Source organism: Callorhinchus milii, unplaced genomic scaffold (genome assembly GCF_018977255.1).
Source record: "Callorhinchus milii isolate IMCB2004 unplaced genomic scaffold, IMCB_Cmil_1.0 Scaffold29, whole genome shotgun sequence".
NCBI lineage: Eukaryota > Metazoa > Chordata > Chondrichthyes > Chimaeriformes > Callorhinchidae > Callorhinchus > Callorhinchus milii.
In genome coordinates this window covers 3,662,587-3,674,684 of record NW_024704770.1, presented here as the reverse complement: position 1 = coordinate 3,674,684, position 12,098 = coordinate 3,662,587, and the positions used below count along the sequence as shown (strand labels likewise).

The window sequence follows — 12,098 nt, the reverse complement described above, 5'->3', positions numbered from 1 at the left end:
TGCCACGTGACGTAACGTCCGTCGCAGGGAGGGAGGGAGGGAGGGTGGGAGGGGTGGGGCGCGGCGCTCCTGACGTCACCGCGGCGCCAGACGTCACACGCGTAAGGCGCTCGCTCGAGGTGAGACGCGGGGCGGGGCTTGGCGGAGGGAGGGAGGGGCGGGGCAATGCGGGAGGCGGGGGCAACGCCCCCGACGTCACGTCACCTCGCCTCGCAAGCGAAAGGACCCGGGTTCGGTTCCTGGGTGCGTCAGAGCGAAACCTTATAATAATAAACCGTGCATTTGATATAGCGCTTTTCACGTCAGGAGGACGTCCCAAAGCGCTTCACAGAATATACTGTAAAGTGAATTGACTGTATATTTGTGGGCGAACGCGGCAGCCAATCGCGCGCAGCAGCGTCCCCACAAACAGTCGTAGATTGAAAATGATCAATTTATTATTGTTAGGCAAGTTTCCCTACTCCCTACACTTACACACACACAGCAACAACAACTTTCACTTGTATAGCGCCCTCCACGCGAGGTCGAGTCTCTGGGCACTTAACAGTGGCGGCACAGGCTTCTGGTACCTAGCAGTAAGCTTGATAGTCGATTGGCAGATCGCTTTACCAGTACTAATGATCCCTCAAAAAAATAATAATAATGCGGTCACTCAATCCATGACTGCTTGTGGGACGCTGCCGTGCGCAATTGGCTGCCGTGTTTTGCCCACAAAAATAGACAGTCAATTCACCACAGTGTATCCTGTGAAGCGCTTTGAGACGTCTCGAAGACTGTAACAAATGCAAAGATTATTATTATTATCTAACACATAGAGGGATATATTTACATAGGTAGTTCGGGACATATGTGCATACCAGGAAGGTGGAAGGTGAACTAGATGGACCTTGTCTTTTTTTCGCCAAGCATTTCTTATGTTCTTATGTATCTCACACATGCAACTCAGCTGTCAAAGATTTATATTCTTAAATTCCAGTCACGGTGTGTGCCAGCTCCCTGATAGAGCTGAATATTTACATTTACATAGATTTGTACAGCATGGAAACAGACCACTCGGCCCAACCAGTCCGTGCCGATGTTTATACTCCACATGAGTTTCCACCCACTCCTTCCTCCCTCATGTGCATTTCTAGTTTCCTCTTAAATTAATGTCTCAATAGTAGCGCTCTCACCTCTGAGTTAGAAGGTTGAGGGTTCAAGCCCCCACATTGGGACTTGGAATTGCACAGTCTAAGCTGATGCTCCAACACAGTGCTGGGGGGGTGTTCCATTGTTGGAGGCGCTGTCCTGTTGGGACGTTAAACCGAGGCCCTGTCTGCCTGTTCAGGTGGATGTTGAATATCATCCACGTTTGATATCACATCTTTGAGACATCTCAAAGCGCTCCACAACAACAGAAACAACTTGCATTTATAGCAGGGTAGCATGCCAGAGCGCTTGTATATGTAAAGTGTAGTGACTGTGTGTTTGGTCACCCTTCCAGCTGAGCCACAGCCTGACTGACTGACAGGCTGACAGGCAGGGAGGGAGGGAGGTGCTGCTGGGAATTGCCCATCTGGAGTAGTGAGGGAGTGAGCCCGTCAGGCTGACAGTGTGCCGCAGCGCCCCCCACCGGTCGCCAGGACACCTACACGCTCCTCCTGCTGCTTGTGTTCATTGATTGAAGGTGACTGCGGGCGAGTCAGAGGTGATTGGCCAATGAGGGACGAGATGGGGTGATTGATGGCCGTTAAAGCCAATGGTGAAGTGAGATGGCGGTGATTGATGGCCGCAGGAGCCAATAGGGTGAAGGAGAGGGTGGGGAGAGCGGCGAGTCAATGGGGGGGCGGAGGAGGCTGTGAATGACGGGCGGGCTGATCGGTTGGGAAGCGCTGCGAAGGCCAATGGGGGGAGGAGAGGGCGGAGATTGACGCGATTGACGGCCACGGGAGCCAATGGCGGGCGGCGGACGCTGTGAGTGACGGGTAAGCTGTGCAATCAGGAGCGATCTGGTGGCGGGACTTCCGCGAGCGGGATAAAGGCGGCGGCAACGGCGGCCATTACAGAGCAGCGCGCGGTGAGGAGCGGACAGCGGGTGAGTGAGTGAATGAGAGAGAGGAAAAAAAAAGCGCGGCGGCGAGAGGGAGCGAGAGAGGGTCAGTCTGTCAGTCAGGGGCCTGTCCCCCACCCCCCACCCCACCCCCGCCTGGGGGCGGCTTCCCGCGGCCCCGCGGCTCAATCTCCTCATCGTCGACGGCGCGAGGCTGGCGATGGCGCTCGAGTGAGTGAAGCCTGAGGCCTAGTCACCGCCACACACACACTCACACACACAGGCCCCGGGGGGGGCCTCACACACACACAGGCCCCGGGGGGGGGGCCTCACACACACACAGGCCCCGTGGGGGGGCCTCACACACACACACACAGGCCCCGGGGGGGGGGGGGCCTCACACACAGGCCCCGGGGGGGGGGGCCTCACACACACACAGGCCCCGGGGGGGGGGCCTCACACACACACAGGCCCCGGGGGGGGGGCCTCACACACAGGCCCCGGGGGGGGGGGGCCTCACACAGGCCCCGGGGTGGGGGGCCTCACACACACACACACAGGCCCCGGGGGGGGGGCCTCACACACACACACAGGCCTCGCTCCGCGAGGGAAGTCTCTAACTCCTCCTCTTCCCCTCTCCCCCCCGCACCTTCCCCTCTTTCCCGCCCAAGGCCTACGGTGCGGAGGCTCCTCCCGCCCTCCACTCCCGCCCCCGCCCGCGCGGCCCCCGTGTGTGGTCGATGTGAAGTCGCGCGGAGGGGGTCAGGTTGAGGGGGAAGACGGGCTCCTTGTAACAAAAGGTACAATAGACTCGCAGTCCAATGATCCCCCCTCCCCTCCCCCCACCACTCATATAGCCGCAGCCCCTCCCCCCCCAAATGTGGCCCCCAAACCTTCCCAACAACAACCAGATTGCATTTGTGTAGGGACTTTTACGTCAGGGGGACGTAGCAAGACGCTGAATAAATTAGCTCCAAAGTCCCCGCGCAACCCTTGTAGCCCCAAAGAGTACCCCCCAAAGGTGGCCCTAAAGCCACCCTCCCTCCACCATAAATTTAGCCCGAAAGCCCCCCCCCCCCCATAATATACAGTCAATTCACTTTACGAATGCAAGGATTGTTATTATAAATGTAGCCCAAAAGCACCGTCCAAACCCCCCCCCCCCCGATGAAAAGGAATGAAGACATTCCAAATAGGTTGGGTTGCAGGTGACTGGTCCGCACACCTTTGAGAACTTTGTGTAACTTGATGTTTCTCTCAGACACGACACAATGGCAGAGAATGATGTTGAGAACGAGCTGTTGGATTACGAAGAGGATGATGAGAATCAGACGGCAGCGGAGCCCGCACAGGCTCCCACTAAGAAAGATGTGAAGGGTTCCTACGTCTCCATCCACAGCTCTGGCTTCAGAGATTTCCTGCTCAAGCCAGAGCTGCTGCGGGCGATTGTGGACTGCGGGTTTGAGCATCCTTCAGAAGGTAAACCAGTCATTACATTACAGATATAACACAATTCTGTCTCCTCTGGATTGTGATCGGTGGTGAGCAGCTGATTCTTTTCCTCTTCCTAGCCTCTGGTCAACATTAATCTCGTGGATCTGACGAAAGTTCGTGGACCCGAAACATTGACTCATTTTCCATTCTCCATAGATTCCGTCTGACCTCCTGAGTGTTCCCAGCGACTTCTGTTTTTGTTATTAATCTCATGGTCCTTGTTTAGAGTGAGCTGGGAGGAGGGAAGGGTGGCCGTTGGGAAATTGGACCAATGAATGAGTTTGGCATGTTGGGATCTGTTTAGTTGCAGCCAAGGTCCTCTCTAACGTACAAACCTTCTTTCCCTACAGTTCAACACGAGTGCATCCCCCAAGCCATTCTAGGGATGGACATTCTCTGTCAAGCCAAGTCTGGAATGGGGAAGACGGCTGTGTTTGTCCTCGCTACTCTCCAGCAGCTCGAAGCAGTCGATGGCCAGGTAGGTTCAGGAGCTCTCCACAGCGGCACACACTGCCGATCGGTATTCCCCCAGGAACATTGTTGAATTTCTTTTCAAATGGAGGTTCTTACAAATACAATTACCCTTTTAATTGTTCAAATCTACCTGAAAACATCAATGCAAAGTTGCTTCTTTTTTTTTTCGAATTACATGTGCTTCCTTCACTCCGTGCTTCTCTGAATCAAAAACAACAAATTACACTTGTATACCACACTTCACATTGGAAAGAATTAGCACAATTTGAAATAGGAATACAGTACATGAATAATCTGTACTTTACAACCTCAACTGAATGATAAATTCCCCTCTTCCCTTCTGCCCAGGTATCTGTCCTGGTCATGTGCCACACAAGAGAACTGGCTTTCCAGATCAGCAAAGAATACGAGAGATTCTCCAAGTACATGCCGAACGTCAAGGTAATGGGGCCGTTCAGAACTCTGCAGCTCGTGTCCTCTCCCGCACCAAGTTCTGTGAACCGATCACCCTCGTCCTCACAGAGGATCGAGTTTAAAATCCTTGTCTTTGTTTTTAAAGCTGGTTGCTCTCCTCTCTAGCTCCAGAACATGAAGGGACTAACCCTATTCGGGCTTTTTTTTATCAAAACTGTTGACAACTAATTTCCACCAGTAACTTGCATTTATATAGCACCCTTCAGGGAGGGGGGGGGTGACCACAAGCACGATCAAAAAGGAAGATCTTTAGGTGGGATTTGAAAGTGGGGAAGGGAGGGGGCAAGGCAGAGGGATTGAGGGAGAGAGGATTTCAGGACGTAGTGGTTGAAGGCACGGCCACCAGTGGTGTTGGGGACAAGGGACAAGCAGGAGGCCGGAGCCAGCCGAGCTGACTGGTGAACCCTGGCCCTGTATTAGGGGTGACCAGGGCACACACCTCCTAACTACTGTATGAGATGGGAATTGACATAGAAGTTGTTTATAAACGATGTGCATTCTCCCCCACAGGCGGCTGTGTTCTTCGGAGGCCTGTCCATCAAGAAGGATGAGGAGGTGCTGAAGAAGAACTGTCCCCACATTGTGGTGGGGACTCCGGGGAGGATCCTGGCCCTGACGCGAAACAAGTCGCTCAACCTCAAGCACGTCAAGCACTTTGTACTGGACGAGTGCGACAAGATGCTGGAACAGCTCGGTGAGTGGCTGTGGTGGGCTGGGGGAGGGAAGGACACGTCAGGGAGAGGGGAGTCCTGGGGGTGATGGTTATAATAATAGTAATCCTTGCATTTGATATAGCACCTTATCCAGTCATTGTCTCAAAGCACTGGGGCGGGAAGAGAAAAATTGGGATTGATAGTACGGCAATAAGGGCTGATGAGCAAGAAAAAACTATTCTTTCCCTCACCCCGACCACAAGACACAAGTCTCACCCTCAAAAGTTACTGCTGTGCCCACAAAACACAGTCACTGCACTTTACAGTATATTTTGTGAAGCGCTTTGAAATGTCTCAATGGAGTGATCAGGCACTGTATCAAATGCAAGAATTATTATTAGTCTACATTTGCTTTGGTCCGTCTCTTATCCAGCTTGTGTCTGGACAGAGCACGTGATGACACTGAGCCTGTGTGTGTGGTTTGTTCACAGATATGCGTCGGGATGTCCAGGATATATTCCGTCTGACGCCTCACGAAAAGCAAGTGATGATGTTCAGCGCCACCCTGAGCAAGGAGATTCGTCCCGTCTGCCGCAAGTTCATGCAGGATGTAATTATTCTCCTTTCTTACCAATACCCGCACCGCTTTGATGATCCATCCATCAAAGCCGTGCCTCTGTTCCTGAGCCCAGAGAGTCTGCAGTGGAACGGAATGGCACATACTCCCTCCTTCCCCTCCTGAAGCACATCAACACCCACTTATACCAACCATACGCCCAAGATTTGCAGTGTTTCACCGGCTATGAGTGTAGTTAGATCACGTCAAATGGGTCTGGCTGGTTTGTTTTGCCCTTTCCCACCATCTTCCTCCTCTTCCCCCCCCCCACCCTTCCCCAACCCCTTCCTCCCTAAAATCATTCCCGGTGACGGATGGAGGGGGCATGCCGAGGTCTCAAAGGTCGGGTCGTGCTCGGGTTCACACCTCGGGTTGATGGAGCTGTTGAGGTTGTATCCGTGAGAGTTCTGAAGAGTTGCGGTGATTCCTACCCCCAAGTGTCAGCTGGCGTCTATGCGGAAGATTCTCGGTTTCGCGTTGCAGATAGCTGGGATTCATTGCGTTTGCGTGGGACCTGACCGGGCCACCGCCCCTCCTCCTCCCCATCCCCCGGCCATCTGCCATTAGCCGTCAGTTGGTTTTCCTGGAAGATGAGCCAGCTCAGGAGTCTTGAGGAGCATTCCTCCAGCAGGGAGTCGGGTAGCCATTCATTCCCTTGGGAGATTGTGCAGAGGGCAGTAGCTGTGTTTATGCGGAAGAGATCGTGGTGGTGGTGGAGAGCAGAGGTGACGAGGCCCCCCCTCCCCATCGCTGGGCCCCTCCTAGTGTTAGTGCCACCGTCGGACGGAAGAAGCCACGGGCGTTCCAGCAGCGAAGCTGGCAGTGTGAGAGTCTGTTTTTGCCAAGGACTGGTTTACACTCTGCTGCTGACCGTTAAGATCTGCAACAGTCGAGGCTCCTGCTGCCCGAGGACTCGCCTTCAGACCCAGCTTTACAGAGTTCCATGTATAAGTTGTGGAATGGTTTGTATGCAGCAGTGTAAATACCGCAGTGTTGGCCTGTGGCAGACTGGCGTAACCGGTGGCTGGATTCAGATACCTGGGCCTGTTGGCTGCTGGGTGTTGCCACGTGTTGAAGGAGCTTCTGCAGGTGTCATTCCCAGGGGTTTGGATTTAGGTTGGTTTGATACTTGTGGCTGGAGTTGTTTCTTGTCCTTTTTATCCTCTCCACCCTTTCCCCTTCCAATCAGACACACTGAGCTGGTCGGTACCCTCCACTGCCTGCCCAGATTGTCATCCATTTTGTGCACACTTGGTGCAAGACATGTTGATCTAAAACCAGATTTGAATTGTAACTGAATTGAGTTAGCTGCTCAGTGAATATTGACCTCAGTTTCTGTGCTGCAAGTATCAAACATAACCTGAATTTGTATTGTCAGGTCAGCAAAACGAGGGGGAAGGTGTGGGAAGAGGGGAACGAAAGGCTTTGATATGCGAAGGCTGTTTGTATTAGGTTAGGATTGCTTTGAGAGCAGGAAGCCTTCCCTGTGCAGTACCAGAACTCGCCCTTCACCTGAGGGTCAGGGAATGCCTGCTCACAGGAATGCTGCTCCACTGAGTGGTGAGCTGTGTGCCTGTTCGTCAGAGCGCCCCCGTCCATGTTGGGCTCTGGGATCCCCTGCTTCCTCCTAACTTGGCCTTTGCTTGTTGGAGAGCAAGAGAAGGAGAGACCGGAACTGTGTGCTGAGGTACAAGATGGTAATGGACCTCCAACTCCTCATGTCCTGGGGAGTCCTGGGTCCTTGGTCTGTCTCAAAAGGACGGAGAGGAAGCGAGAGAAGACATTGACAAGACTATTAATGGGTTGTCCAGAGAAGCAAGCTTGTTGAGGTTCAGAAGGAGGTGATTTGGGAGAAAGTTGCACGGTTCTGTTGAGCTTGAAGCCAATAAGACCTGGGCAGTACAGTGTTAGTGTTCACTTTTCAGTTACTAAGAGCGTCAGAGCTTCCCCTGCCTGTGCTGGGGTTTCTTCTAGTTACAGAAAGAAGCCAGATATTGCTGCATTACAAGGTTGAGTTTTTTCACAATGTTTGAGATCTTATTGGGAGATGGAGTTTATCCACTAACTGTTCATTCATCAGCTAACTATGAGAGGGTGTAAGTGGTTTCCAGTCTTAGTTAATCACCTGGTGNTTTTTGTGCAAGTAGTTATTGGGATGAGCAATTAGTCCCTAGACCAGTAACTCAGTTGCTACTGGCTCTTGTATCAGGTCATGGCAACTGTTCCTGTGTTTGCCTGGAGCTGGTTATCTCTATATCTAGTCTGGCTGCTGTACTGCACAGCCGCAGAGCTGATACACTGGTGCACTTTGCAATAAATGACAAAGATCTATTGGTTTGAGCTCACTTGTCTGTTAACCTCCCAAGGATAGAACTGCCGTGTTTCATGCAGGATGGACTAACCACCTGCAAAACACCAGAGTCCCCTCAACCGCCACTCGACCCACACTGTCTTCAGCTTGCAGTGTGTGAGAATCTGAATGGAAACTTGTAGACTTAGATATTGCACTCAGAGAGAGTTGGCCAATTTCCAGTCCTGAATGTGTGGCTAAAGGGTTAATGTGCTGTGGTGGCCTCAGTTGCTTTGAGTAGTTTGGTCTTTGATCTCAGGGCGTGTTGTAATGCTGTAATATCTGGCTAGAAGATGTGTCTCTCAGTGTCAGGGTTCCTGTAAGAGTTTCAGTGTAGGAGTAACTGGAGCCTCAACACCACCTGGAGGAGATGCTTTAAATGTCACGTTTTGATTTTTCTCTCGTTTAGCCCATGGAGGTGTTTGTTGACGATGAGACTAAGCTGACACTCCATGGATTACAACAATATTATGTTAAGCTCAAAGACAATGAGAAGAATCGCAAGCTGTTTGATCTGCTTGACGTGCTGGAGTTCAATCAGGTGAGACCGCGTTTGTCACACGGGCATCAAATGGAAGCCGCTGGCTTCACAAGTTCAGGTAAAAGTTTGTCAGAACAGAAAGCTTTGCTCTGAACAGAGCAAAATGACTTGGGGAAAGCTTCAGTTCTGATGCCCCTAATCTCGTACTCTTGTCTCGCCCCATCTTTGTGCCTAAATCCACCTTATCTCAGGCAGAACGAAACCTTGCACAACTTTCCCTACTTCACACCCCTGTTTACCCAGCAGTAAATAGGAACCCAGTTGTCAGTCAATTGGTGGATTCACTTTTCCAGGGGTAATAATCCCTTCAAAATGAATGAATGAGTTTTAAAAAAAAAATAATGTGATCACTCAATCCACGACTGTTTGTGGGACACTGCTGTGCGTAATTGGCTGCCGCATTCCGGCCACAAAGTCACTACACTTTGCAGTGTAACTTGTGACGCATTTTGAGATGTTTCAAAGACGTGATGAGGTATATCAAATGCAAGAATCATTATTATCTCCTGCCTCTTTACATGGGTCCTGCCCTATCTATGTTCAGTGTTGCTGCACAGATGTACTTAGACAGGTGCCCAGAGAGGGACAGTGGTCACAGCTCATCAGTGGTTGTGTGGAGCTAAAGTCACAGCTTAGATAAAGCTGCTTCTAGATCAGGTTTGAGTCTTTCGAGGTTGAGGCCCTGGATCTGGACTTCCATGTATGGCTGGTTCCCTGGTGTGAAGTCTGTCTGTCTTCCAGGTGGTGATCTTCGTGAAGTCGGTGCAGCGTTGTGTGGCTCTGGCACAGCTTCTGGTGGAGCAGAACTTCCCAGCGATTGCTATTCACCGCGGCATGGCACAGGAGGAGAGGTGGGTGAGATGGTGGCTGGGGAGTGTTGCAGTATCCATTTCCACCACTGGGTGGAAATTGAGTATTGCAGCACCCGCTCCCACCATTGGGTGGCGCTGTTTACCACCGAGTGCTGTAGTACCCGCAGCCGCCGTTGGTGGTGCTGTGGGTGTTGCGGTACCTACACCCACCACTGGGAGCCGCTGCCGTTCCAGCTCACGTCCCTGTCTCCCACCAGGTTGTCTCGTTACCAGCAGTTCAAGGACTTCCAGAGGCGTATCCTGGTGGCCACAAACTTGTTTGGCCGCGGTATGGATATCGAGCGAGTGAACATCGTGTTCAACTACGACATGCCTGAGGACTCGGACACGTACTTGCACAGGGTAAGGTGTCCTTTGCTTATACACGCCCTGGTTCTGGTGGCAAAGTGAATGCAATCCCTGTGATGGCTGTTTGTGTGTGTTAAGTGCGTTCAATTTCCATGGCCTCCTCACGTCTGCTCTCCTTTGGGAATCGATTAAGCAGTTCGCTTGACTTCCTTCCTTCCTCGCCGGAGGCACAGTACCTCAAATACCGTTGCTTTTCGGGAGTAATAATCCCTTCAGAAAATGTGGTCGCTCAACCCGTGACTTGTTTGTGGGAGACTGCTGTGCGCACGCCCACAAAGTATACAGTCAATTCTACTCTGAAGCGCTTTGAGACGTCGCGATATACAGCGCTGTCTCAAATACGAGGATTATTATTACTGGAGTCTGTGTGTCCGCCCCTCAGGTGGCTCGAGCCGGTCGCTTTGGTACCAAGGGTTTGGCCATCACTTTCGTCTCGGACGAAACGGACGCCAAGGTGCTGAATGATGTGCAGGATCGCTTCGAAGTGAATGTGGCTGAGCTGCCGGATGAGATTGACATTTCCACGTACAGTAAGTATCGCTGCTACCTGTCTCTGTGTCCGGCCCTCTGCCCGTCCCTCGCAAAGCATCTCACGGGATTTGCTCTGTCGTTTGGGTTTAGCTCCCGTTTCTCTCCGGGTTTTTTTTGTGTTCAAGGCTTACTGTTTGCAATTGGCTGCTGTGTCTCGGCCACAAAATATACAGTCACTACACCTTACAGTGTATCCTGTGAAGCGCTTTGAAATGTCAACGATGAGATGAGGTGCTACATCGAATGCCAGGATTATTATTATCGTGTGTGTGGAGCAGGGGGTGATCTGCTCTAGTCTCTATTTCCCTCTTAACTTTTCTTTTCTACCCCACCCCTTGAGTGAAGCGTTTGAGATTGTTTGCCCGGAGGCCGGTCATAGTACCATAGAATCTCACAGCACAGAAGGAGGCCATTCGGCCCATTGTGCCTGTACCAGCTCTTTGAAAGAGTTATCCAATCAGTCCCACTCCCCCCTCTCTCACCCCATGAAGGCACATTGTCCCTGTCTTGTTGTATCGTGTCAGTGGCGCCCGTGCGATTGCCTGAGTAATGGAGGTGCCAATGTTGTGTGAGGTGTGGGCAAGGCTTCGATTGATTGTCTGCTATTCTCTTGCAGTTGAACAGAGCCGATGAGCTGGGACGTGTGGAGAGAGAGAGGGGGAGGTGGTGCTGTGGAACGGGAGGCGATGGTGTTTTTTTTGTGTGCATCAGACGTACTGTCCTGTCCGTACACTATGGGGGAAATTCCTTTTGTTGAAACACGATGCTTGTTGTTTTTTAAACAATTGTTTTAAACTGCTTCAAAAATTTGTGTGGGAGGGGGGGAAAATAAAGCTTTTATACAACCTTGGATTGATTTTAATTTTGTGTTTGTACATTGCTCTGTAGTTACATTTGAAGGTGGTGAGTTCGTTAATAAACCAAGTTTAGAAAAGTAATTGGGAACTCTGTGTGCTTTACATCGGGGGGAGTGTGAGTATGCGAGTGTGTGTGTGTGTGTGAGAGAGAGAGTGAGACACTTGTCTCGGAGTGTTCCACTAAACACTAGATTGAGTACAAGTGAGCGACAGCAATTGAGTTGCTCAGTTCATAGAATCACTGCAGTGAGAGGTCAAGGTTTGTGCCTTCCTCAGATGATGATAATAATAATAATCCTTGCATTTGATATAGCGCTGTTCACGTCGGGAGAGGACGTCCCAAAGCGCTTCACAGAACACACTGTAAAGTGAATTGACTGTATATTTGTGGGCGAACGCGGCAGCCAATTGCGCACAGCAATGTCCCACAAACAGTCGTAGATTGAAAATGACCAATTTATTATTGTTTTTGGTTTTGGAGGGATTATTATTAGGCTCTGTGTGGAGTAAGGAAACTTGCCCAAGGTTTCACCCTCTGCCTGGAATTGAACTCAGGTCTCTCGCTCGCAAAGCGAGTGCTCTAACCACTGAGCTACAGGACTCCACATCGCGACGTCTCTCTCTCTCGAGAAAGCGCTTCACGGAATACACTGTAATGTGCAGTGACTGTATTTTGTGGGTGAAACGCAGCAGCCAATTGCGCACAGCAGCGTCCCCGCAAACGGCCGTGGATTGGGTGACCGTTTTTATTTATTTGGAAATTTCCATGTGTGGCTGGGAGGCAGAGAATGCTCGTCTGGTGATGGTGGGTTTTCACACGCGTCTGTCAGACCCCCCAAACCCCCCACCCCGTGCGCAC

General features: G+C 51.4%; 1 protein-coding gene across 3 annotated transcripts; it reads left to right on the top strand.

Annotated features, from left to right (window-relative positions):
* Positions 1–1,990: 1,990 nt before the first annotated feature.
* On the top strand, positions 1,991–11,320 carry LOC103189099 (DExD-box helicase 39A). 3 transcript variants are annotated; one of them, XM_042344675.1, is made up of 11 exons: positions 1,991–2,074; positions 3,291–3,508; positions 3,874–4,001; positions 4,346–4,438; positions 4,982–5,165; positions 5,616–5,734; positions 8,500–8,631; positions 9,373–9,482; positions 9,701–9,845; positions 10,234–10,381; positions 10,999–11,320. In XM_042344675.1, exons 2-11 carry the CDS (start codon positions 3,301–3,303, stop codon positions 11,013–11,015), a joined length of 1,284 nt encoding a protein of 427 aa, XP_042200609.1. In that variant the 5' UTR covers positions 1,991–2,074; positions 3,291–3,300; the 3' UTR covers positions 11,016–11,320. The 3 variants fall into 3 exon arrangements, with proteins under 3 accessions (XP_042200609.1, XP_042200608.1, XP_042200610.1); XM_042344674.1 differs by lacking the exon at positions 1,991–2,074 and adding an exon at positions 2,236–2,260; XM_042344676.1 differs by lacking the exon at positions 1,991–2,074 and adding an exon at positions 2,759–2,829.
* The last annotated feature ends 778 nt before the right edge of the window (positions 11,321–12,098 follow it).

Bases quoted from the DNA above. Each gene is read 5' to 3' on its own strand.
- LOC103189099 (XM_042344674.1), top strand. The intron at 3,509-3,873 runs GTAAACCAGTCA...CTTTCCCTACAG, and splicing joins GTTTGAGCATCCTTCAGAAG to TTCAACACGAGTGCATCCCC. The intron at 4,439-4,981 runs GTAATGGGGCCG...TCTCCCCCACAG, and splicing joins AGTACATGCCGAACGTCAAG to GCGGCTGTGTTCTTCGGAGG.